At 47.8% G+C, this 27554-nt stretch overlaps 1 protein-coding gene across 1 annotated transcript in view; it reads left to right on the forward strand.

Moving 5' to 3' along the window:
- LOC139754425 (very long chain fatty acid elongase AAEL008004) overlaps window positions 1-27554 on the forward strand; it is a 467896-nt gene that overhangs the window by 107171 nt on the left and 333171 nt on the right. Inside the window, exon 2 of the mRNA XM_071671703.1 lies at window positions 5122-5193. Coding sequence (XP_071527804.1) covers window positions 5133-5193 — 61 coding nt within the window. The 5' untranslated portion in view covers window positions 5122-5132. The remainder of the gene's footprint in view (window positions 1-5121; window positions 5194-27554) is intronic.

Genomic DNA, 27554 nt, shown 5'->3' on the forward strand with positions numbered 1-27554 from the left:
AACCTCTCAAGCTGACGGTGTGGTACATGGTTGATGACCCACACAACCTCTCAAGCTGACGGTGTGGTACATGGTTGATGACCCACACAACCTCTCAAGCTGACGGTGTGGTACATGGTCGATGACCCACACAACCTCTCAAGCTGACGGTGTGGTACATGGTTGATGACCCACACAACCTCTCAAGCTGACGGTGTGGTACATGGTTGATGACCCACACAACCTCTCAAGCTGACGGTGTGGTACATGGTTGATGACCCACACAACCTCTCAAGCTGACGGTGTGGTACATGGTTGATGACCCACACAACCTCTCAAGCTGACGGTGTGGTACATGGTTGATGACCCACACAACCTCTCAAGCTGACGGTGTGGTACATGGTTGATGACCCACACAACCTCTCAAGCTGATGGTGTGGTACATGGTTGATGACCCACACAACCTCTCAAGCTGACGGTGTGGTACATGGTCGATGACCCACACAACCTCTCAAGCTGACGGTGTGGTACATGGTTGATGACCCACACAACCTCTCAAGCTGACGGTGTGGTACATGGTTGATGCGGTTCACCTCAGCTTAGTGGAGATTGATGATGAGGGTAGGACACAGTGAAAGGTCCTGGTTGTGCTATTATCCAGCTGGAAATGAAGTACAGGAGTCTCGATGTGAAGGAACTTGTGAGTTTGTGAGTCATGCTGCCTAACCTGTGGCCTGAGCTCAACGCTGGGGAACTGTTCAGGAGACGAACTGTCGTCTGCTGACTGACATAAGTATTGCATTGAAAGAAAATGATTGGCAACATCTTCATCACAACGTATAGTAGACCAAAACAAGAATAAGTGTTACCGGCTGTCGCATGCTTTAGGTTACACAGCGAGTGAAAAGTCAGATTTAGCGGGACTGTATCATTAGCAGTGCAGAGTCGCGTCAAGAAAAAAAAAAAAAAATCCAAAGAAGACCACATTTTCCTGCAGTTGAAAGTGGCTTCACCTTGGGCTGCAGGAACCTCTGGAAGGACGTCTTGGGTAACACCAAGGATCTTTTCTTAGAGAAGTCCTGGTGTAGTTATGATGATGATGATGATGACACGGGAACATGCTGCACCTGGTGTAGTTATGATGATGATGACACGGGAACATGCTGCACCTGGTGTAGTTATGATGATGATGATGACACGTGAACATGCTACACCTGGTGTAGTTATGATGATGATGATGACACGGGAACATGCTGCACCTGGTGTAGTTATGATGATGATGACACGGGAACATGCTGCACCTGGTGTAGTTATGATGATGATGATGACACGTGAACATGCTACACCTGGTGTAGTTATGATGATGATGACACGGGAACATGCTGCACCTGGTGTAGTTATGATGATGATGATGACACGGGAACATGCTACACCTGGTGTAGTTATGATGATGATGACACGGGAACATGCTGCACCTGGTGTAGTTATGATGATGATGACACGGGAACATGCTGCACCTGGTGTAGTTATGATGATGATGATGACACGTGAACATGCTACACCTGGTGTAGTTATGATGATGATGACACGGGAACATGCTGCACCTGGTGTAGTTATGATGATGATGATGACACGGGAACATGCTGCACCTGGTGTAGTTATGATGATGATGACACGGGAACATGCTGCACCTGGTGTAGTTATGATGATGATGATGACACGTGAACATGCTACACCTGGTGTAGTTATGATGATGATGATGACACGGGAACATGCTGCACCTGGTGTAGTTATGATGATGATGATGACACGGGAACATGCTGCACCTGGTGTAGTTATGATGATGATGACACGGGAACATGCTGCACCTGGTGTAGTTATGATGATGATGATGACACGGGAACATGCTGCACCTGGTGTAGTTATGATGATGATGACACGGGAACATGCTGCACCTGGTGTAGTTATGATGATGATGACACGGGAACATGCTGCACCTGGTGTAGTTATGATGATGATGATGACACGTGAACATGCTACACCTGGTGTAGTTATGATGATGATGATGACACGTGAACATGCTACACCTGGTGTAGTTATGGTGATGATACGAGAACTTGCTACACCTAGTTTAGTTATGGTGATGGTGCGAGAACATGGTAATGGTACACCTGGTGTAGTTATGATGATAGAAGAACATGCTACACCTGGGTTTATGGTGATGATTACACTTGGTATAGTTTTGATGATGATGACACCTGGTGTAGTTATGATAATGATGATAACAGTTTTGTCACTTGAGTTAAAGAAGCAGGAAGATATAATAGAGAAGACTGAGAGGAATTCAACTAGAATGGCATCAGAAGTAAGACAGCTGACTTAGCTACACTTAAGAAACTGGAAGCCGGAAATTCCTCCCACTGTGGAAGAGAGAAGAGCAAGAGGCAATCTGATAACATCGTTCGTGTTTCTTAATTAGTTTGACGTGAACAGGAAAGAGTATATAATGGAGGGGCGAGCAGAGGTGACAGGATGCTCCGGGAGAAGGCGTGGCCGAGGATGTGAAGCATTACCCTGGTACCATCAGATTTGTGGATCATTAGTATAACGTGAATGATAACATTGTGAATGTTGATCGTATGCAGTTTAAAGTTTCAGTGATGGAGCTCCTTCAGTGTACGACTCGTGTATTTATAAACACGCGCATGCATGTACGCACAAGGGCGTGTATGCGCGCGGGCGTACAGAGGCATACGCATGCACGCACGTATGTACCCAGACATGGACATTCGCGGGCTGGGCTGGGCTGGGAGTGGTCGACCAGGGTCGCGCGGCCAGCGGTGTCAGCAGCGTCAGGCCGGCCCACCAGCCGTCCGGCTCCGCTCTATTGATTGTACCTGCTTACCTGACACTGTGGGTCACCCTTATGACCTCCCACCCACACTGCTCACACTGACCCTTGTGTCACCCACCCACACTGCTCATACTGAACCTTGTATCACCCACCCACACTGCTCATACTGACCCTTGTATCAGCCACCCACACTGCTCACACTGACCCTTGTGTCGGCCACCCACACTGCTCACACTGACCCTTGTATCAGCCACCCACACTGCTCATACTGACTCTTGTATCACCCTCCCACACTGCTCATACTGACCCTTGTGTCAGCCACCCACACTGCTCATACTGACCCTTGTGTCAGCCACCCACACTGCTCACACTGACCCTTGTGTCAGCCGCCCACACTGCTCATACTGAACCTTGTATCACCCACCCACACTGCTCATACTGACCCTTGTGTCAGCCGCCCACACTGCTCATACTGAACCTTGTATCAGCCACCCACACTGCTCATACTGACCCTTGTATCAGCCACCCACACTGCTCATACTGACCCTTGTGTCAGCCACCCACACTGCTCATACTGACCCTTGTATCACCCACCCACACTGCTCATAGTGACCCTTGTATCAGCCACCCACACTGCTCATACTGACCCTTGTACAGCCACCCACACTGCTCATACTGACCCTTGTGTCAGCCACCCACACTGCTCATACTGACCCTTGTATCACCCACCCACACTGCTCATACTGACCCTTGTGTCAGCCACCCACACTGCTCATACTGACCCTTGTATCACCCACCCACACTGCTCATACTGACCCTTGTATCACCCACCCACACTGCTCATACTGACCCTTGTACAGCCACCCACACTGCTCATACTGACCCTTGTGTCAGCCACCCACACTGCTCATACTGACCCTTGTATCAGCCACCCACACTGCTCATACTGACCCTTGTACAGCCACCCACACTGCTCATACTGACCCTTGTATCACCCACCCACACTGCTCATACTGACCCTTGTGTCAGCCACCCACACTGCTCATACTGACCCTTGTGTCAGCCACTCACACTGCTCATACTGACCCTTGTGTCAGCCACCCACACTGCTCATACTCGCCCATCTGCATCGTTCTAGCCAGGTTATACCCCTCTGGTCTTCCCAGACCAGGTTATACTATTATGGTTAGCCCTAGCCAAGTTATACCCCTGTGGTCTTCCCTAGCCAGGTTAGACCCCTGTGGTCTGCCCTTGCCGGGTTATACCCCTGTGGTCTTCCCCAGCCAGGTTATACCCTTATGGTTAGCCCAGGCCAGTGTATACTCCTGTGATCTGCCCTAGCCAGGTTATATCCGTGTTCTGCCCTAGCCAGGTTATACCTCCAGTGAGCTGTAATGAGATGTGATAATATGATGATCCTCCTGTATTAGCATGTGCATGAGGCTGTGAGTCGTGTTGAATGGTGTAACCTTTGACCTGACCCGTGAAGGTGGTATTGATGTGCTCTCGGGGTCAAGTCATTAAGTGGGGAACGTGTATGAGAGCAAGAACTATGTTGATTATTCAACTTCGTTGTTGATCAATGGAGAAAATATATTTATGATTTTGATAAAGTGTTGTGTATTAAATATTCCTATGACACCTGTATTTTGTTATTTACCTGAGTGGCATATGATGAGATAAAGATGTAATGAGGTTATGTCTTGTGTTGCAGTGAGGAGATGAGGAAGAGAAGTAATGAGTTTTATGTCTTGTGTTGCAGTGAGGAGATGAGGAAGTGAAGTAATGAGTTTTATGTCTTGTGTTGCAGTGAGGAGATGAGGAAGTGAAGTAATGAGTTTTATGTCTTGTGTTGCAGTGAGGAGATGAGGAAGAGAAGTAATGAGTTTTATGTCTTGTGTTGCAGTGAGGAGATGAGGAAGTGAAGTAATGAGTTTTATGTCTTGTGTTGCAGTGAGGAGATGAGGAAGTGAAGTAATGAGTTTTATGTCTTGTGTTGCAGTGAGGAGATGAGGAAGAGAAGTAATGAGTTTTATGTCTTGTGTTGCAGTGAGGATGAGGAAGTGAAGTAATGAGTTTTATGTCTTGTGTTGCAGTGAGGAGATGAGGAAGTGAAGTAATGAGTTTTATGTCTTGTGTTGCAGTGAGGAGATGAGGAAGTGAAGTAATGAGTTTTATGTCTTGTGTTGCAGTGAGGAGATGAGGAAGAGAAGTAATGAGTTTTATGTCTTGTGTTGCAGTGAGGAGATGAGGAAGTGAAGTAATGAGTTTTATGTCTTGTGTTGCAGTGAGGAGCAAGATGGGCAGCTTCCTGGAGTCCGTAGTGGACGGCTATAATGACCTCTTCACCAACCGTCGGGGTGAGTACTGGCCACTGTTGTGTGGTAGTGGAGGGTGTGGCTAGGTACACTGTGGTGGTGGAGGGTGTAGGTAGGTACACTGTGGTGGTGGAGGGTGTGGCTAGGTACATCCTCCCCTCACGTGTCTCCTGCTGCTGACACTTCTGGTAAAAGTCGGACGCTTCAGACAAGTGAAGTGAGCTCCACACATGTTGTCTGGTCCCGTATACAGACCTTAACATGTGGTCCATAACACAGAGTATTTCTGACAACTGTCGCCCTCCCAGCTCGTTCTCTCCCTCCCGTCCGTACACCACGCCAGATGTCTCGTGGTGCTGCACCCAGCACTTGGCCACGTCACTTCCTCACACTCAGGATCGAGATGGTCCTGCATTTTCATTCCAAATTTACTTGATTTTCAGTTCACGATCCAGTCTGTGTTGTTATTGTATGACCATATATCTATGTTGTGGCCCTCATTGCCCCTGGCCATATTGTGTTACCGAAAGACCCTGCCCTATTGTGTTACTGATTGCCCCTGCCCATATTGTGTTACTGAATGACCCTGGCCATATTGTGTTACTGAATGACCCTGGCCATATTGTGTTACTGAATGACCCTGGCCTTATTGTGTTACTGAATGACCCTGGCCTTATTGTGTTCCTGCTTGACCGTCTGTATCGTATTACTTCACACCCCTGCCCATGTTGTGTTTCTGCTTGGCCCTGTCCTTACTGTTGTATGATATTAGTCATATTGTGTTCCTGGAAGATGCAGAGAGCACTCCAGTCTGTCGTGGTCAGCACAGCACAGCACAGTGGGTCTGGTGTGGGTGGTCGTGTCAGTCTGGGGTTCCCCACCTCCCCCTACATGTTGTGACTGCTTGCTGGTGTGAGTGGCCAGCCACACTCAGCCTCACCCCAGGATATGTTGGTAGGCCCTCCCGAACACATGCTGTCTCTGCCCATCCCCAGGGAGGACGTCCACTCTTGTCCTTGGCCCTGTCCTCCTCTACCTGTACCTGTCCTCCTCTACCTGTGCCTGTCTTCCTCTACCTGTACCTGTCCTCTACCTGTACCTGTCCTCTACCTGTACCTGTCCTCTACCTGTACCTGTCCTCCTCTACCTGTGCCTGTCCTCTTCTACCTATGCCTGTCCTCCTCTACCTGTGCCTGTCCTCTTCTACCTATGCCTGTCCTCCTCTACCTGTACCTGTCCTCCTCTACCTGTACCTGTCCTCTACCTGTGCCTATCCTCCTCTACCTGTGCCTGTCCTCTTCTACCTGTGCCTGTCCTCCTCTACCTGTACCTGTCCTCCTCTACCTGTACCTGTCCTCCTCTACCTGTGCCTGTCCTCTCCCTGTGCCTGTCCTCTACCTGTACTAGCACTGTATGTACCATGTACGGGCATCGCATGCAACATGTACAGGCCTCGTATATACCATGTACTTACATCGTATATAACATGTACTGGCATCGTATGTGATATGCATTGGCCTCGTATACCATGTATGGCACTATCATTGTATGTACCATGTCCTGGCATTGTATACAACATTCACAGGCCTCGTATATACCATGTACTTGCATTGTATATAACATGTACTGGTATCGTATATGATATGCACTGGCCTCGTATACCATGTACTGGCCTCGTATATACCATGTATGGCACTAGCATTGTATATACCATATACCAGCATCGTATATAACATGTATTACTTCGTTTTTAACGCTAATTTTTGGTGAAATGTCCACACTCGTCTCTTATATTTGTATGTCGACGTAGAGTTGCGTCGTCATCTACAGCTGATTGGATGATGATTCCACTGTACGTACTGTGTGGTGCGTCATCTCCCTCCCCCTGCCCGCCTGGCTACCACCACCTCACACCACAGCCAGGTGCTCTCCGTGTGGTGGTGTGGCAGTCTTGGAATAACATGTGTTGACCATCATCACCAGGTGTGGCCGCCAGCAGCGACTGGATACAGGACAGGAGTGGTATGGGGGGATGGGGGAGGGGGGCAAGCTACAGGTGGTCTTGGGGGGTGAGGGCTCCCAGCTGTGGCGGGGTGAGGGCCCCCAACTGTGGCGGGGTGAGGGCCCCCAGCTGTGGCGGGGTGAGGGCTCTTTTGTAGCGTCCCGGGTTCCTCATTGCTACGGCCGCACCGTTCCTGGTACATACACCTCACCTGGGACAGGTAGCGACCCAACATGGAAGGCAGCTTGGCTGTGTAAGAGGAGCGGCTGTGGGAAGGGTTAGCCTCATGGAATGGGTAACATCTGTGGAATGGATTTCGTGTACAAAAGCCGAGACTTTGGACGGAAGTCTGATTATGGAAGGTTATTTATGTACCCAGTGTGGCCCGGTATCCACTTGCCCTACCACCTCCAGGAGGAGCAAGGCTGCCACAGTAAGATAGCCGCTGGCGGCGGCACGATCTGGAACAGTACCAGAGAGAGAGGAGCCCTCGCTCTACCTGGACCATAACATTACTGCCACCACAGTGACACATGTCCAGCCTGGGGCGGTGCTACTGCTACTGCTGTCCCCGTCTGCTTCCCATGATGGCGTTTTGTTATTATTATCTCGGAAAGCAAAAATGGGTATGTTTGAAGGAATAGTGGTTCCAACAATGTTGTATGGTTGCGAGGCGTGGGCTATGGATAGAGTTGTGCGCAGGAGGATGGATGTGCTGGAAATGAGATGTTTGAGGACAATGTGTGGTGTGAGGTGGTTTGATCGAGTAAGTAACGTAAGGGTAAGAGAGATGTGTGGAAATAAAAAGAGCGTGGTTGAGAGAGCAGAAGAGGGTGTTTTGAAATGGTTTGCGCACATGGAGAGAATGAGTGAGGAAAGATTGACCAAGAGGATATATGTGTCGGAGGTGGAGGGAACGAGGAGAAGAGGGAGACCAAATTGGAGGTGGAAAGATGGAGTGAAAAAGATTTTGTGTGATCGGGGCCTGAACATGCAGGAGGGTGAAAGGAGGGCAAGGAATAGAGTGAATTGGAGCGATGTGGTATATCGGGGTTGACGTGCTGTCAGTGGATTGAATCAAGGCATGTGAAGCGTCTGGGGTAAACCATGGAAAGCTGTGTAGGTATGTATACTTGCGTGTGTGGACGTATGTATATACATGTGTATGGGGGTGGGTTGGGCCATTTCTTTCGTCTGTTTCCTTGCGCTACCTCGCAAACGCGGGAGACAGCGACAAAGCAAAAATATATATATATATATATATATATATATATATATATATATATATATATATATATATATATATATATATATATCGTAGATGGGAACATGTTCTTTCGTCCAGACTGCAAAGTGTACGGAAGCGTGACGGAGTGCGATCTGGTCTCTGCTATAAGGATCACTTGTGTATATTTGTTGATCTCTTGTGGAAATGTTTGACGACGTGCATCATGTGTGTCAGGTGGGGAAACTTGGCGGGTGTACTGGAGGGGTGGCTGGCAGGACCACACTGTCGCCCTAGACTTGACTGGTGTGTGTGTGTGTGTGTGTGTGTGTGTGCCACTTAATGAGTGACAGTGTTTCAGACTTGCTACTTGCCTGTATCACGCCACCACCCTGCCTCTCCACCACTAAAGTGACTGACACTAGGTCACTATAGGTCACTTGACCAGGTACTTACCCACTCACCTGTGACCTGATCTTATTGTCACATTTAAGTTGCTTTGAAGGATCCACACACTGCTGACATCTTAGTGTTTGAAGTTCATTTCTGATATGAATTCTGTTTATCATGTAGTGTATGATCGTATTATAATGTTTATGATGGCATTATGCAGTTGTGTATGATCGTATTATAATGTTGTTATGATCACATAAGGTTGTGTATGATGGCATTATACAGTTGTGTATGATCGTATGTTATGATCACATAAGGTTGTGTATGATGGCATTATGCAGTTGTGTATGATCGTATTATAATGTTGTTATGATCACATAAGGTTGTGTATGATGGCATTATACAGTTGTGTATGATCGTATGTTATGATCACATTATAAGGTTGTGTATGATGGCATTATACAGTTGTGTATGATCGTATGTTATGATCACATAAGGTTGTGTATGATGGCATTATACAGTTGTGTATGATCGTATTATAATGTTATTATGATCACACTATAAGGTTGTGCATGATGGCATTATACAGTTGTGTATGATCGTATGTTATGATCACATTATAAGGTTGTGTATGATCACATTATAAGGTTGTGTATGATGGCATTATACAGTTGTGTATGATCGTATCATAATGTTATGATCACATTATACAGTTGTGTATGATCGTATTATAAGATTACCTGGAGAAGACTTCGGAGATCATGTTCCCCCACTACTGGGGCTGAGTCTGAACTGCTGAGTTGGGTCGTTACTCGACCAAGCTGTTGGAGGCAGCATCCCGCAGGCCCACGTAACCACCGGAGCCTTGCTGGCCTGCTACAGGTCGCAAATACTCATCTGGGACCTTTTTCATTTCCTGCACCGTGCTTCCCATAGTGTCTCTATGTCTGCAGGCAATGTGGTGAATAGCCTTGGGCTCAGAATGTTCAAAGTGTTTTCTCCTGTTGTGCTCTGCCATGCCTGTACACCATGATATTTGCCAGTCTCCCATGCCTGTCATACCAGTGGGGAAGTATTCTTGCCTTTAAGGTTGGATTCTATACCTTCTGGATGAGTCTGCAAGTGTAAATAATGATATACTTTTGTCTGCGCTCCAAAATGTGTACAGACTCAGTGATTTCAGTTGTTCAGTTCTCTGACATATCGTTACGGCGCGCGAAAGACCTGTACACACCTAATTCTGTAGTTTAACCCGCCATTAAGGGTGATTTAACGCATCAGTAATGTGTTCGTGTAGTACTAGCGGCCTGAAGAGCGTCATCATTGTTTTTCACTCCTCTTGAAAGTCCGCAAGATACATCCTCCCGTCGTTGTGGAAGAAGCAACTGTTGCCATATTTTATTCGCTGAAGGTAAGGGGGTCAGGTGATTTATGACTGAGATCTTTCACATGGTTCATTCACGTTGTTCAGTTACGATATAACAGTATCTGCCCATATGCTGTTCTCTCCTGCTCTTAGTTTCATCATTCTACCCGTGCCAGAGGAGGTGGAACTTGTTCCCATTGAAAAGCAGTTTGTGTTTTCTGTGGCCGATTAGAAGACTTTGTTTACGTCCATTTGGTGGTTTCCTAGCGTCTTCACCTGACGAAATATACATGATTATTGTGGTCATTATAATTGATATACATAATTATTCTGGGCATTATAATTAATATAATATCCATAATTATTCTGGTCATTATAATTATTATAATATCCATGATTATTCTGGTCATTATAATTAATATAATATATGAAAGTGACTCGTGTTCGCGTCATTGTCTTATATAAGATTAAGGAAGAGAAAGGGAGCAGGTACAAGTGCCTTGGGGCACTGAGGTTTTTGCTGTGGAGGCGCTGGTAATGACCTTTCTCACAGCTACGTGTTGTGATATGCGAGTTGAAAAGTTGGATATCCATCTTTTATATATTACGAGTTATCCCCTTCTTGAGCTGTGCAGGTGTTGTGACACACACGGCCACATTTATCAAATACTTTTGCACAGTCTTGTGTTCATCATGACGTTAGCATTTTGTTTGTCCTCCAGAGCCTGTGCGATCTTGTAGGGGTCACGTGAGCAGATGGGAAAGGCATGATCTTCCCGCCCTGACATCATGCTCGACTGGCTTCTATAGATTATTCAGTGCCATGACGTTTCCATCTCGGGACTGTAATCATGTGGGATGTTCATGGTGTGGGTCGGTCGTATTTGTGGCGCTACTCTCCCTCCTTTGTGGCGTTGGGGGACGTGAGTCAGTGTGAAGCTGATCAGATTATGAGGATGAGTATGATGGGATAATAGGGATGTATGGATGGGTTGTGTGTTGGGGACACACAGGAAGTAGTGTGACCTGTGTTGCCTGGTAGGAGGTGGGTAGTCAGTCACCTGAGGTGGTAACACCACACCACAGCTTCATCACCGTTACATCGTACCACAGGAATAGTCCTCCTTCATCGTCAGGCCTTCATATGTCCATCATGATCGATAGAACCTTGAACGTTACCATGATGTAACGTCATGTGATGTTAGTGTTATGGCAGAACCTGACTGTAACGTAACATCATGTAGGTGTGCTGGCAGTGCCTGACTGTGTAACGTACCATCATGTAGGTGTGCTGGCAGTGCGTGACTGTGTAACGTAACATGTGTGCTGGCAGTGCCTGACTGTGTAACGTAACATGTGTGCTGGCAGTGCCTGACTGTGTAACGTAACATGTGTGCTGGCAGTGCCTGACTGTGTACGGTGTACAGGTACATGAGGTGGACGTGGTCGTAACTTGTGGGTCACATAGACCGGAGTGTAAGATGTTTCCCCGAGGATCGTGCCACCGGTCGGGTCTAACTCTCGGCACATTAAGTTTTACTTTTGATTTTCTACTGTGATAAAGATCTAGTTTTTTATGCCGATGATGAATAGAAGACGGAATGTGCCAGGAAAATAAAGGCTGTGTATCAGAGATGTCCTGGTGAGAGAGAGAGAGAGAGAGAGAGAGAGAGAGAGAGAGAGAGAGAGAGAGAGAGAGAGAGAGAGAGAGGCTATGTAGCTAGTTGTTGATGCCTGGTTGACCAGGTAGTGATGCTTGGTAGACCAGATGTTGATGCCAGGTTGACCAGGTGGTGATGCGAGGTTGACCAGATGTTGATGCCAGGTTGACCAGGTGGTGATGCCTGGTAGATCAGGTGGTGATGCCTGGTAGACCAGATGATGCCAGGTTGACCAGGTGGTGATGCGAGGTTGACCAGATGTTGATGCCAGGTTGACCAGGTGGTGATGCCTGGTAGAGCAGGTGGTGATGCGAGGTTGACCAGATGTTGATGCCTGGTTGACCAGGTGGTGATGCCAAGTTGACCAGGTGGTGATGCCAGGTTGACCAGGTGTTGATGCCTGGTTGACCAGGTGTTGATGCCTGGTTGACCAGGTGTTGATGCCTGGTTGGCCAGGTGTTGATGCCTGGTTGACCAGGTGTTGATGCCTGGTTGACCAGGTGTTGATGCCTGGTTGGCCAGGTGGTGATGCCTGGTTGGCCAGGTGGTGATGCCTGGTTGACCAGGTGTTGATGCCAGGTTGACCAGGTGGTGATGCATGGCTTGCCAAGGTTGGCCAGGTGATGGCTATGATGTGGCCAGGTGGTGGCCCTAATGTGGCCAGGTGGTGGCCCTAATGTGGCCAGGTGGTGGCCCTAATGTGGCCAGGTGGTGGATCTAATGTGGCCAGGTGGTGGCTGTAGGCTGGCCTGGTGAGAGGGTAGCAAACGGAAGGCCTGAAGCTGTACAGTTCTTTACTTTATCTTTGACTCGTTGGAACTCAGTCTTCAGTAAGACATGCAAGTTACCTCCAGCACGTACATTAAGTATCCTGTCGAAAATAGTGTGGATTCTGGCGTCACTCCCGAGGGTCTAGAAAATTGCCGATTTAGAGAGTGTCCAGAGATCCTTCACAGATAATGTTGATGTGGTATGGGAACTAAATTACTGGGAACTACTGAAAACACTGAAGGTATACTCTTAGAGCGCAGACGGGAGAGGCACCTGGGAACTGTAGAAGACATGGATCCCAAGTTACATTCGGAAATAATTTCATCCGGCCACGAGAGGCATGAAAAAAAAACTGTGAAATACTACCTCTGATATCCCAAAGGCCTCATTTGCATGAGAGGAGAGAACACAGTAAACATCCGGGTCCCAAGACTCTTCAACGCTCTCTCATCTACCATTAGAAACAGCCTAGGATGCACGGTAGAAGTTCAACACTGCACTGGACAGGTACCTACAAAGTGTACCAGACCAGCCAAGCTAGTGTGGGGGCTGTGTGGGCCTGAGGGCTCCGGTTTCTAACAGCTCGGTTGACCAAAGAGCCAATCCAGCACCCGGGCTGTGGGGGGTGAAGACTCCCCAAGATTCTACCAGGTATCCACGAGGCAGGGTTCCCACTACCCTTGGTCAGGGTTGCTGAGTGCGGATGGGGGGGCAGCACAGCTGTCCGTTCACCCCCCCCCCCCTTCCACACACACACCCCATCCCCGCCCCTCCCCACCCCAGCCCACCCCACCCCACCCCACCCCACCCCAGCCCACCCCACCCCACCTCGGACCACCTGCACACTTGGCTTATTATTACAGCTGCCTCAGGAACCTTGAATATGTTTGGTATGTTGAGTATATCCGCACGTATTCTGTGTTTTGAAAGTCTAATGTGTATCACCTCCCCATCCTTACCCTCACCTCCATACAGGAATGGTCGAGAAAGATGATTAGCATAGTAGAGAGATGGGGAGGGAGGTGAGCGAATACCGGATGAAAAGTGAAACACAACTGTGATGAAAATGTTGGCGTAAAGTTTACCGTGTCATTTGCTCCACTAACCCGCGTGAGGAAAATAGAAGACGTTTTTATCCACCGACCACCTGGGGTAGACTGAGAGGGAACTTCCGTCCTGGAAATAAGAAGTAGAGATATAGAAATAGGAGAAAAAATATAGATTAGATAATTACTGAAAGAAGACAAGAAATGTGAGGGAGAGGATTGAGACAGAGGGCGAGATGTGACGCACTGGGGAGTGGGTGACACAGTGACCCACAGTAACTATAGAAGGAACATGAGGGGTCATTGTGAGTAGTGGCGGAGGTAACTGGATACTCTGAAAGAACAGCGACGATATAAACCATTGAACGTACTAAGAATAGATATGAGAAGTACGAGAGAGAGAGAGAGAGAGAGAGAGAGAGAGAGAGAGAGAGAGAGAGAGAGAGAGAGAGAGAGCAGATTGCCAGGAAACCTGACAGGTAACTGTTATGACTGTAAGGGCAGAAGGCCTGGCACGGGAAGCATGGACCGGTCACACACATGCCTGGCCCGGTAGTAGGTGCAACACATTGTCATTATCTAACCTTTAACACTGTGAAAACAGTCACAAGTGCCCTCCCAGACGACCACCTTCTGTGTATGTACAGGAGGGAAGTTATGCCCTCGGTCATGTGAAAACAGTGCCGGAAACTCTGTCATGTGGACTAAAGTTTACATACACCCTGCCTCAGTCGACGACCGTTGGAAAACCACATTCTTCACGAAGACGGAAATGAGAAGTAACAGAACCAACCACAAGAAATAAGATAAATGATTGTTCTGTACAGATGATGTGGGCAAGATGTATCTTGTCGCCATGCCAGACACACTCTGACCATAGCTTGATTGAGGTGTAGACTATTATAGATGCCACACAACCAGGGTAAAGCACAGCAAACACTTGGGGTGAATCTTACAATTACAGGTTTACTGGTGAACGGATATAATGGGAGGATGTGATGAACACAGCGGGAAACCCTGCTGATCACCAGAACACCAAGGGACTGTGTCGAATGCTTGAGGCAAGAACCACTGGTGGTGTACACCAGACGTAATCCAGTGTAGAAGAAAGTACAGAAGGTCTAGTGTAGAGCGAGGAAGACCCCGTCTATATGAAGAGGTGAAAACGATTCTCAGAGGTAAACAAGTCACAGCTAACCCAGCAAAGGAAAGAAACCCCATGAAACAATTTGACGAACATAGACCAGAGGCCCAGAAGGTCACACGAGACACGGAAACAGGAAGGAAACGGAAGAACCGTCATTGAAATGAGAAATTAAAAAAGATACTTTTATTCACATGCGAAACTCAGATCAACGACCGCCACACGCATCAGCTCTCTTAAGAAAAGGTCACATACACAGATGACTGCCAGGGGAAGAGCAAGATGATAAAAAAGCAGTATGAGCCTGTGTTCACTGACAAACAAGCCACCAAAAGTGATGAAAAACCCAACCGACATCTTCGTAACGTGTGGTCAGATCTCACCACTGGATTTCCAGAGCGCCTCACTCCACAAATCGACGCAAACACGACTCTCAGTTTTCCTGTTATCTTCCACAGATGGTACGAGAAACATCTCATAAAGATAAAACGGTGAGACACTATGAATTAAAACAGTCTTCCGATGGCCCACCGAAAGCATGTTTATGTTTTGGAATAGTGATTCCAACTGCTCTGATGTGGAAAGAATGGAAACATCGAGATCAGCATAATGTGTGACGACCTTACTTCCTGGAAACAAAACATTGTATCACTTGCCTCTTATGGAAAACAAAAAATGGCAGATCGGATATTGCGAACCTTCAAGACGAGGAAAAAGCAGTAATGATTCTCTTCAAGGCTAATATTAATATTTACACTAATGAAATAGTGTGTGTTAACATTACCCTACAAGACACAAGGTGGGCGAAATTACAGCATTAGAAAGTTTTGAACCATCTTGCACAGCCCGTATTGATACAGTAGAGGAACTGAACTGGAGACACTGAGGCAGACAGGACGTTATTTACACTTGGGAAATCCTGGAAGGCATGTAGCGACAAGCTTAGAGAAAACATGCTGAACACCGGGGCCCAAGACGGTTCACCACGTTGCCTGCAGACATGAGAATCACAGTGGGATGTACGGTGGTGAAATGTGAGATCCTGGTTAAATTCGAATCTTGGTTGCGGCAGTTGGTCCACAGTCAACCCATCTGTTCTTCCACCCCTTGGAGTTGATCGACAAATTAATATATATATATATATATATATATATATATATATATATATATATATATATATATATATATAGATGGTCTTGATTAGGGCCTCAGTTGGCCGTGCCGTCTCATAGTATACCAGACCAGCCAGCCAGTTTGGTGGTGGTGACGTGGCTCTGCAGCGGCAGACTCGAACAGCTTGGTCGACCAGCGTCCCATCTTTTCAGCATGGACCCACCCCCCACACTGTAGGGGGTTAGAAAACCTCCAGAGTCTACGCCAGGTACACTACGGACGTATTTATTCATGTAGATGTCAACTGTGTGTCCAGTACACAGATGCACGTCCACATACGCCCGGGAGCGACAGTGGCTTCAACACAGCCGGCCAGACAGACAGCCTTACGTAACAAGGGGAAGCTGTGTGTAATATTTAGTGGTGTGGCGGCGGCGGTGTGTGCCATCAGATATAGCGGCGGTAGCACCTGCCCTCAGCCCTCACCACCGCCACCACCACCCTCACCTCACACTACCACCACTACCGTTACCTCACAGTACCACCATTACCACCAACTCACACTACCACCACTACCATTACCTCACAGTACCACCATTACCACCAACTCACTGCCGCCACTACTACCATCACACCTCACACCACTACCACCACCACCACCACCGCTTCACAATACCAACACTACCACCACTTCACACCACCACCACTACCACCACACCTCACACCACTACCACCGCCACCACCGCTTCACAATACCAACACTACCACCACTTCACACCACCACCACTACCACCACACCTCACACCACTACCACCGCCACCACCGCTTCACAATACCAACACTACCACCACTTCACACCACCACCACTACCACCACACCTCACACCACTACCACCGCCACCACCGCTTCACAATACCAGCACTACCACCACTCACACCACCACCACTACCACCACACCTCACACCACTACCACCGCCACCACCGCTTCACAATACCAACACTACCACCACTTCACACCACCACCACTACCACCACACCTCACACCACTACCACCGCTTCACATACCAACACTACAACCACTTCACACCACCACCACTACCACCACACCTCACAACCACCACCACCGCTTCACAATACCAACACTACCACCACTTCACACCACCACCACTACCACCACACTCACACCACTCACCACCGCTTCACAATACCAACACTACCACCACTTCACACCACCACCACTACCACCACACCTCACACCACTACCACAGCCACCCACCGCTTCACAATACCAACACTACACCACTTCACACCACCACCACTACCACCACACCTCACACCACAACCACCGCCACCACCGCTTCACAATACCAACACTACCACCACTTCACACCACCACCACTACCACCACACCTCACACCACTACCACCGCCACCACCGCTTCACAATACCAACACTACCACCACTTCACACCACCACCACTACCACCAAACCTCACACCACTACCACCGCCACCACCGCTTCACAATACCAACACTACCACCACTTCACACCACCACCACTACCACCACACCTCACACCACTACCACCGCTTCACAATACCAACACTACCACCACTTCACACCACCACCACTACCACCAAACCTCACACCACTACCACCGCCACCACCGCTTCACAATACCAACACTACCACCACTTCACACCACCACCACTACCACCACACCTCACACCACTACCACCGCCACCACCGCTTCACAATACCAACACTACCACCACTTCACACCACCACCACTACCACCACACCTCACACCACTACCACCGCCACCACCGCTTCACAATACCAACACTACCACCACTTCACACCACCACCACTACCACCACACCTCACACCACTACCACCGCCACCACCGCTTCACAATACCAACACTACCACCACTTCACACCACCACCACTACCACCACACCTCACACCACTACCACCGCCACCACCGCTTCACAATACCAACACTACCACCACTTCACACCACCACCACTACCACCACACCTCACACCACTACCACCGCCACCACCGCTTCACAATACCAACACTACCACCACTTCACACCACCACCACTACCACCACACCTCACACCACTACCACCGCCACCACCGCTTCACAATACCAACACTACCACCACTTCACACCACCACCACTACCACCACACCTCACACCACTACCACCGCTTCACAATACCAACACTACCACCACTTCACACCACCACCACTACCACCAAACCTCACACCACTACCACCGCCACCACCGCTTCACAATACCAACACTACCACCACTTCACACCACCACCACTACCACCAAACCTCACACCACTACCACCACCTCACACGACCAACGCTACCACCACCACACCTCATGCCACTACCACCACCACCACCACCTCACACTACACCAACGGTAACCTCTCCTAACAGTACCTTGACCAGGACGATACGATGCTCTAATATGTCAGTATGACCCTTGACCAGGACGGTATGATGCTCTAGTATGTCAGTATGACCCTTGACCAGGACGGTATGATGCTCTAGTATGTCAGGATGACCCTTGACCAGGACGGTATGATGCTCTAGTATGTCAGTATGACCCTTGACCAGGACGGTATGATGCTCTAGTATGTCAGTATGACCCTTGACCAGGACGGTATGATGCTCTAGTATGTCAGGATGACCCTTGACCAGGACGGTATGATGCTCTAGTATGTCAGTATGACCCTTGACCAGGACGGTACGATGCTCTAGTATGTCAGTATGACCCTTGACCAGGACGGTATGATGCTCTAGTATGTCAGTATGACCCCTGACCAGGACGGTATGATGCTCTAGTATGTCAGGATGACCCTTGACCAGGACGGTATGATGCTCTAGTATGTCAGTATGACCCCTGACCAGGACGGTATGATGCTCTAGTATGTCAGTATGACCCTTGACCAGGACGGCACGATGCTCTAGTATGTCAGGGTGACCCTTGACCAGAACGGTATGATGCTCTAGTATGTCAGTATGACCCTTGACCAGGACGGTACGATGCTCTAGTATGTCAGGATGACCCTTGACCAGGACGGAGCCACTTCAGTATCTGGTGACGGGGGTGTCGTGGGCCAGGGATCGTGCCACGGTGGGTCAAGGGCGTGACCGTCCCCCAGCGGGAGGCGCAGCAGGGAAGGCCAGGGTGAGGAGCAGCCCCAGTCAAGTGCACCAGGGCCGAGCACAGCCAGGGGACCCCAGTATAAGGTGGACGTACAAGATGCCCACAACCCAATACCGGGGTTATGTAACCCCGTCACACACACACACACACACACACACACACACACCCATATATGTACTTATATTTATTTATAGAAATAGCCCGGAGGTAGTGTGGTGTATTGTGTTGTGGCGGGTTACGGGGGGGTTATATCCGTCCCTAGGTAGCGGGCAGCCCCCACGTGGCACCAGCCGTGTCCCAGCCCCCACCTGCCCATCCCTAGCCCCCAACCCCCATCCTTACTCCAGCCCCCCCTCCTTACCTCCCTCTTGCTGCCGCTGTCTAGTGGACCATCTGACTCACCCGACATTGTGGCCCTTGAGTACGGCCTTGCACCCTTAAGTACGACGTTATCACCCTTGAGTACGACATTACCATCCTTGAGTACGACGTAACCATCCTTGAGTACGGCCTTGTACCCTTGAGTACGACGTTATCACCCTTGAGTACGACGTAACCATCCTTGAGTACGACGTTATCACCCTTGAGTTCGACGTTATCATCCTTGAGTACGACGTTATCACCCTTGAGTACGACGTAACCATCCTCGAGTACGACGTTATCACCCTTGAGTACGACGTTATCATCCTTGAGTACGACGTAACCATCCTTGAGTACGACGTTATCACCCTTGAGTACGACGTTATCATCCTTGAGTACGACGTAACCATCCTTGAGTACGACGTTATCATCCTTGAGTACGACGTAACCATCCTTGAGTACGACGTTATCACCCTTGAGTACGACGTAACCATCCTCGAGTACGACGTAACCATCCTTGAGTACGACGTTATCATCCTTGAGTACGACGTAACCATCCTTGAGTACGACGTTACCATCCTTGAGTACGACGTTATCACCCTTGAGTACGACGTAACCATCCTCGAGTACGACGTTACCATCCTTGAGTACGACGTAAACATCCTCGAGTACGACGTAACCATCCTCGAGTACGACGTTACCATCCTTGAGTACGACGTTACCATCCTTGAGTACAACGTAACCATCCTTGAGTACGACGTAACCATCCTTGAGTACGACGTAACCATCCTCGAGTACGACGTAACCATCCTTAAATACATTACCATCCTTGAGTACGACGTAACCATCCATAAATACGACATTACCATCCTTGAGTACGACGTAACCATCCTTGAGTACGACGTAAGCATCCTCGAGCACGACGTAACCATCCTTGAGTACGACGTAACCATCCTCGAGTACGACGTAACCATCCTTGAGTACGACGTGATCACCCTTGAGTACGACGTAACCATCCTCGAGTACGACGTAACCATCCTTGAGTACGACGTTATCACCCTTGAGACGACGTAACCATCTTTAAGTACGACGTTACCATCCTTGAGTACGACGTTATCACCCTTGAGACGACGTAACCATCCTTAAGTACGACATTACCATCCTTGAATACGACGTAACCATCCTTAAGTACGACATGACCATCCTTGAGTACGACGTAACCATCCTTAAGTACGACATTACCATCCTTGAGTACGACGTAACCATCCTTAAGTACGACATTACCATCCTTGAGTACGACGTAACCATCCTTAAGTACGACATTACCATCCTTGAGTACGACGTAACCATCCTTAAGTACGACATGACCATCCTTGAGTACGACGTAACCATCCTTAAGTACGACATTACCACCCTTGAGTACGACGTAACCATCCTTGAGTACGACGTAACCATCCTTGAGTACGACGTAACCATCTTTAAGTACGACGTAACCATCCTTAAGTACGACATTACCATCCTTGAGTACGAGGTAACCATCCTTAAGTACGACATTACCATCCTTGAGTACGACGTAACCATCCTTAAGTACGACATTACCACCTCTCACCAGTCCCTCCACCACCTCTTACCCGCCCATTTACCAGCTCTTACCGGGTCATCCACCAGCTCTCACAGCCCACTCACCTGCTCTCACCAGCGCCCTCACCTTGACAGCTCTCTTACGCGCCCCTTCTCCACACCTCTACTTCCCAGTCATCCTCTGATCCGTCTTTTGTCACGAACCGTCTCCCCCCCTGTGAGAACCCGTGTCCAGGGAGAGTGTGGTGGAGAGTATGTTGAGGGGGAAGGGTGGAGGGAGTGCGTCGAGGGAGGGTGGAGGGAGTGCGTCGTGGGAGAGTGCGTGAAGTACCCACTATAAGTACTTCAGACGAAGTATTGCCAGGAGGCTTGCTCTCCCCGCACACCTCCCTAGATGAATAAAACTGTTCCTGCTCGCCATGCACGGCCGTCTCTTATGTATGTATGTATACACACTCCATGGTAGTCCTGCTAACAATGTGTTACTCTCTTGTTGAGTGACCTAATTTGACCCATATCCCCGCGCCGTGTGTACGTGATCGCGTGTCTTGTTGCCTTGTTGTGTGTGTGTGTGTGTGTGTGTGTGTGTGTGTGGTGATTGTTGCCAGGTGTGACCACACGACACGCCAGGCTTCACTGTGTGACCACCCATGTCTACATCCAACAGTTCCGTTTGTAATTTGGTCGTTTATTGATAGTTCTTCTATTGATACCACACGTAACCATCCTCTTTATACTGTGCTGCTATCCTTGGCATACTATAGTGCTATCATCTGTATATTATAGTGCTATCTTCTCTATATTATAGTGCTATCATCTGTATATTATAGTGCTATCTTCTCTATATTATAGTGCTATCATCTGTATATTATAGTGCTATCTTCTCTTTATTATAGTGCTGTCATCTGTACATTATAGTGCCATCTTCTCTATATTATAGTGCTGTCATCTGTATATTATAGTGCTATCTTCTCTATATTATAGTGCTGTCATCTGTATATTATAGTGCTATCTTCTCTATATTATAGTGCTGTCATCTGTATATTATAGTGCTATCTTCCCTATATTATAGTGCTATCATCTGTATATTATAGTGCTATCTTCTCTATATTATAGTGCTGTCATCTGTATATTATAGTGCTATCTTCTCTATATTATAGTGCTTTCATCTATATATTTAGTGCTATCTTCTCTATATTATATGGAGAATGTGGAGGGAGAGGGTAGGTGTAGCACGTGGTGGGAGAGGGAAGGTGTAGCACGTGGTGGGAGAGGGAAGGTGTAGCACGTGGTGGGAGAGGGAAGGTGTAGTACGTGGTGGGAGAGGGTAGGTGTAGCACGTGGTGGGAGAGGGAAGGTGTAGCACGTGGTGGGAGAGGGAAGGTGTGGCACGTGGTGGGAGAGGGAAGGTGTAGTACGTGGTGGTAGAGGGAAGGTGTAGCACGTGGTGGGAGAGGGGTAGGTGTAGCACGTGGTGGGAGAGGGTGTGGGGGGGAGGCCCCCCTCAGTGGCCGGACCCACAATATTGATCATCATTTCAAGTCATTTACTTCAGCGTGGCCAGTCGTAACCAGGGTGACGTCATCGCGTCCACACACTCCTCGTATGGGCTGACCACAGAAACGTTTATTAGTCTCTTGGATGACGTCGGTCCCAAATGAACGTTAGACAGGGTCAATGCCGAACGTTTTCCCTAACAAGCAGATGAATACTCATACCTAACTATGATATGCTCATCGCAATAACGACAGTTAGGTTTCTGTGACGAAGCAATTTTCCCTTACAACCTTGATCGGGTTTATGTTTGTTGGGCTGTATGTTTGGCTCCGGTATATTGCACTGATTCACATGGTTGTGGGACCGCTGAAGTTCATGGGTGACGACGTCACACGGTTGAATTGTTCCACTTTTTTTCTCAAATTACGTAACAATGATATATGTTTGGTTTAGTTTTAGGGTGTTAATTATAGTGTATGATGGCGTCTGTTGATGAGTGTGGGAACCGTGCAGATAACGTTGAGTATGGAGGATAATATGCTGTACACCAGCACAGCACAACATGGTAGACCTCAACACGACTGTAAACTGCATTACGATATGACACTCCGTCATCACCACCAGCAGGAGTGGGCTGTGTCCCCGGCCTGACACGCTGGCTAGCTGAGCAGGAGAGGCACAGTGCTATCTGGTGCTCTGGAGGGAACTCAACAGCTACGGAAATGACTTGTCATTGGTGCACATGATGCGTGACCAGTGTATTATACTTGGGTTTTCAGAAAGCAGTCCCGCCATATGCTGGGGACTACCCCAGTCCCACCATCTGCTGGGGACTACCCCAGTCCCACCATCTGCTGGGGACTACCCCAGTCCCACCATCTGCTGGGGACTACCCCAGTCCCACCATCTGCTGGGGACTACCCAGGAAGGTCATGGAAGTGTGGAAGGTGTCAGCATATCATCGTCAGCAGCACCTGAAGATCATGGTGAATGTCAACATGTCGTCAGACAGAATTATTCGTTGAATGATTCCAGTTAGTCCCAGCAGGAAGCAGGCAGAGCTCTTGATGAACCCTCTGCTCCACCAGTGGCATGTCTTCCCTACAGAAACATACGTGTCAGATGGAAATAAAAGTCGGCGGACACCACACGACACCGAGATGCGGGACAGGTCGAGTGTTTGGCCAAACTAATCGATAGTTTACGGTACGAACTTGGTCGTTAATGACGATATTGACGAATCAAGGAACGTCTTGCAAGAAGCATCAAGTAGTAGTTGTTGTGGCGGCACTGGTACCAGGCAGCCATCCATGACCATTAGCATATGCTGCTGGAATCATAGCAAAGTCTGGAGACTGCACTGGAGACCATGTTGGCGAGGGTCACCTAAGATGGAGTGGTCCCGTATTGGCTGCACCTGGTCGTAGAGAAGCATCTCTTCCAGGTACTGTTACATGGGACGACCAGAGTGTCTACCAGTTAAACAATGCTGGAGCCAGAGTCCTTTGGTGATCCCTGAAATGATAAGTCTACCAAAACTTTTCTCTGAGCAGTGAATAAAGAAGCTGGAACTTCATCTGTAAGAGAACTTCCCGGGACAGAGTAATGCAAAGGTAAAAGAAGACGTGTCCATTAAGGCGATGTGTGATGATAAGCCATCCTTGCCTGTGGTTGGCTGCTGCGAAATGTTGAAAAGATCTTTTCTCTGCATTCCTTGGAAACAGAAGACCAGATGATAACCAAGAGTTTCTCCTTAAACTTCTTAGTCACCTCAAGGCCTTGGACTGTCTGTCCCACGACTCTGGAAATACATTTTTCTCCACTCCCACTTGAACTGTACTGAAAATCATGAGGAGGGAGGGGTACTGTGAGCTGTGAGCTTGGACGACGCTATGTTTGCATTGCAACATCGTCACCTGTTAAGACGTAGTCCCAGTGGTGGTGGATGGTTGCTCTTCCTGTCACACACCTGCACACATCACTGAGGGAAAGAACGCTCTACACGCCAGGCACTGCTGGAGACTGACATCACTGTTATAAGCTCACTGCTTTTAGAGTGGCGTCTCTCGCATTTGTAACGCAACCCTGTCTATATTCAACGCACAGCTTGTATGCATCAGATGTTAATTATATTAACATACAGTCAAGTTAGTTTACATTCTAAGGACCTGTGTATCGGGTTTTGAAAAATGAAAAGCTCATTGATTTATGTTGATAAGGTTTCATAACTCATCATGTGGATGTGTCGGAATAATTACAACCTGATCATTGAAGACGAGAACACTAAACTCTCATACACTGAGAGAGAGAGAGAGAGAGAGAGAGAGAGAGAGAGAGAGAGAGAGAGAGAGAGAGAGAGAGAGAGAGAGAGACTACCCACGTCTGGCTATCCTGGCTTACATAACACTGCAAATGTTGCCCACTGAGTGGCGGCAGCGAGGAAAAAGTGCAATTCAGTTTGAGAGAAGATGCGGCGGTGAGCGATACGCGCCAGGCCGGTAATTCTTGCCAGATGTCGTCATAGGTAGTGGCTGGGTGGTAGTGGGTGGTGCCGGACTCCCCAGCCAGTGTTGTGGAGCATCCTCCTTAAGGCAGGTGGAGGTACTGATGCTGTGAGTAGGACAAAGGTCACCACCAGCTGTGTTGGCCCACCGTCCTCACCCACACCCTGGCCCACCGTCCTCACCCACACCATGGCCCACCGTCCTCACCCACACCCTGGCCCACCGTCCTCACCCACACCATGGCCCACCGTCCTCACCCACACCCTGGCCCACCGTCCTCACCCACACCCTGGCCCACCTGCCAGTTGAGTTTCTTGCAGTTTTATCCCATGGCACAGCTGGTGAGTGTGCACTGGGTTATAAGTGTATTTGTACAAGGTCATAAGAGTATGTGTACTGGGTTATAAATGTATGTCTACTGGGTCATTAGTGTATGTTTACTAGATCTTGTGTTTGTTGGGTTATAAGTGTATGTGTACTGGGTCGTATATGTAATGGGTTATTTGTGTATGTGTACTGGGTCGTAAGTGTATGTCTACTGGGTCGTAAATGTATGTGTACTGGGTCTTGTGTTTATTGGGTTATAAGTGTATGTGTACTGGGTCGTAAATGTATGTGTACTGGGTCATTAATGTATGTGTACTGGGCCTTGTGTTTATTGGGTTATAAGTGTATGTGTAATAGGTTATTTGTGTATGTGTACTGGGTCATAAGTGTATGTATTTATGTATTGGGTCATAGGAGTATGTGTACTGGGCCATAAATGTGTGTGTGTGTGTGTGTGTGTGTGTGTGTGTACTGGATTATAAGCGTGTGTACTGGGTCGTAAGAGTATGTTTATTGGGTCATGAGTATGTGTACTGGGCCATACGAATGTGTGTACTGTTTCCTAGTTCATATGCCTGCCCAGCCTGGTGGTGGCTGGCATTATACTAAGTCCTGACGATGTAATTATACGAAAGCGCCTAATTGTTAGTATTTTCTGTTTCTTTTTGGTTTATATATATATATATATATATATATATATATATATATATATATATATATATATATATATATATATGTATATATATATATGTATATATTACAGCTAGAGACTGAGTGTGAACGAATGTAGCCATTTTTGTCTTTTCCTAGTGCTACCTCGCACGCGCGCGGGGAGGGGGCGGTGGCGACGGGAATGGATGAAGGCAGCAAGTATATGTACATGTGTATATATGTATATGTCTGTGTATGTGTATGTACATGTATGTATACGTTGAAATGTGTAGGTATGTATATGTGCGTGTGTGGGCTTTTATGTATAGACATGTGTATGTGGGTGGGTTGGGCCATTCTTTCGTCTTTTTCCTTGCGCCACCTCCTTAACGCGAGAGACAGCGACTAAGTATATATATATATATATATATATATATATATATATATATATATATATATATATATATATATATATGTATATATATATATAGTTGGCTCTGAATAAAGAGATTATAGAAGTTGATGTACAAATAAACCATATCCCCACTCGACAAATAATGACACACACACACACACACACACACATATATAGCACAGAAAGTGACACAGACGCTGATCTGGGTACAGGAGGACGAGTAAGCGGAAGATAGGAACCTCCCTCAGACCAGGCCACAATGATGTCTTCTGTTGTCTTGAAGGTCTGCAGGATCCACCCTGCCATCCTTCTGCATGAGGCAGCTGTGGAAGGTCAGGTCGCCAAGACATGATGACTCCGAGGTCGTTCACACTAGTCAGCTGGCTTATGACAACGCCTGTGTATCTCCCATGTTGTGTTGTTGTTGATATCTTCATTTTTTTAAAGACTGTAAAATGTGTCATCATTTTCTTTGTTTTCCGGAGCTTGGACCATCTCATCATATGGTCAAGCAACTGATAGGGGCAAGATGTTCCTCCCCGGAAACCATGTTGTCCTGGGTTGTTTGTGTTGTTCATTTCCATAATTTCAGTCCGCTTGCGTCTTACGTGTCTTCCGAGGATTTTATCGATGAGCGATGTTAATGCTGTGGGTCGATAGTGTTGTGGAACTTCTCTGCTTCCACCTATGTGGAGTGGAATGATGTAGGTCAGTTTCAGACTCTCGGGAATGATGCTAAAATCTATTTTTTTTTCTCCTTCAGGGATATTTAGTACACGTGTGAAGGTGTCTTGCATTTATGAAAACTGAGTTCAGAGAGTTCAGGTCTGGGTCTGAGTGCATGGCCATGCTCTCAGTGGCCTTCTCGAAATCTTATGTTGAGGTGGTGATGTCTGTTATGTACACTTGGGGGATTATTGTTTAGGAAAAAATATGTAGGATCATATACCTTGAATGTGGTATTGCTTCACTGAATACCAACCAGTTCATATTGCTTTTTTAGAATCTTTCACATCTGGTGGTCGTCTGTTAAGTTACCTTCTGTTTTAAGTAGGCTAATGCTACGAACTTGTTACCCAGGATTTGAGCTTCGCATACGAGAAAAAAAGTATTGAATTATTTCTTATTTCACCAATGGCTTTTTTTCTTCT

The sequence above is a fragment of the Panulirus ornatus genome, chromosome 17 (assembly GCF_036320965.1).
Source record: "Panulirus ornatus isolate Po-2019 chromosome 17, ASM3632096v1, whole genome shotgun sequence".
NCBI classification, from domain to species: domain Eukaryota; kingdom Metazoa; phylum Arthropoda; class Malacostraca; order Decapoda; family Palinuridae; genus Panulirus; species Panulirus ornatus.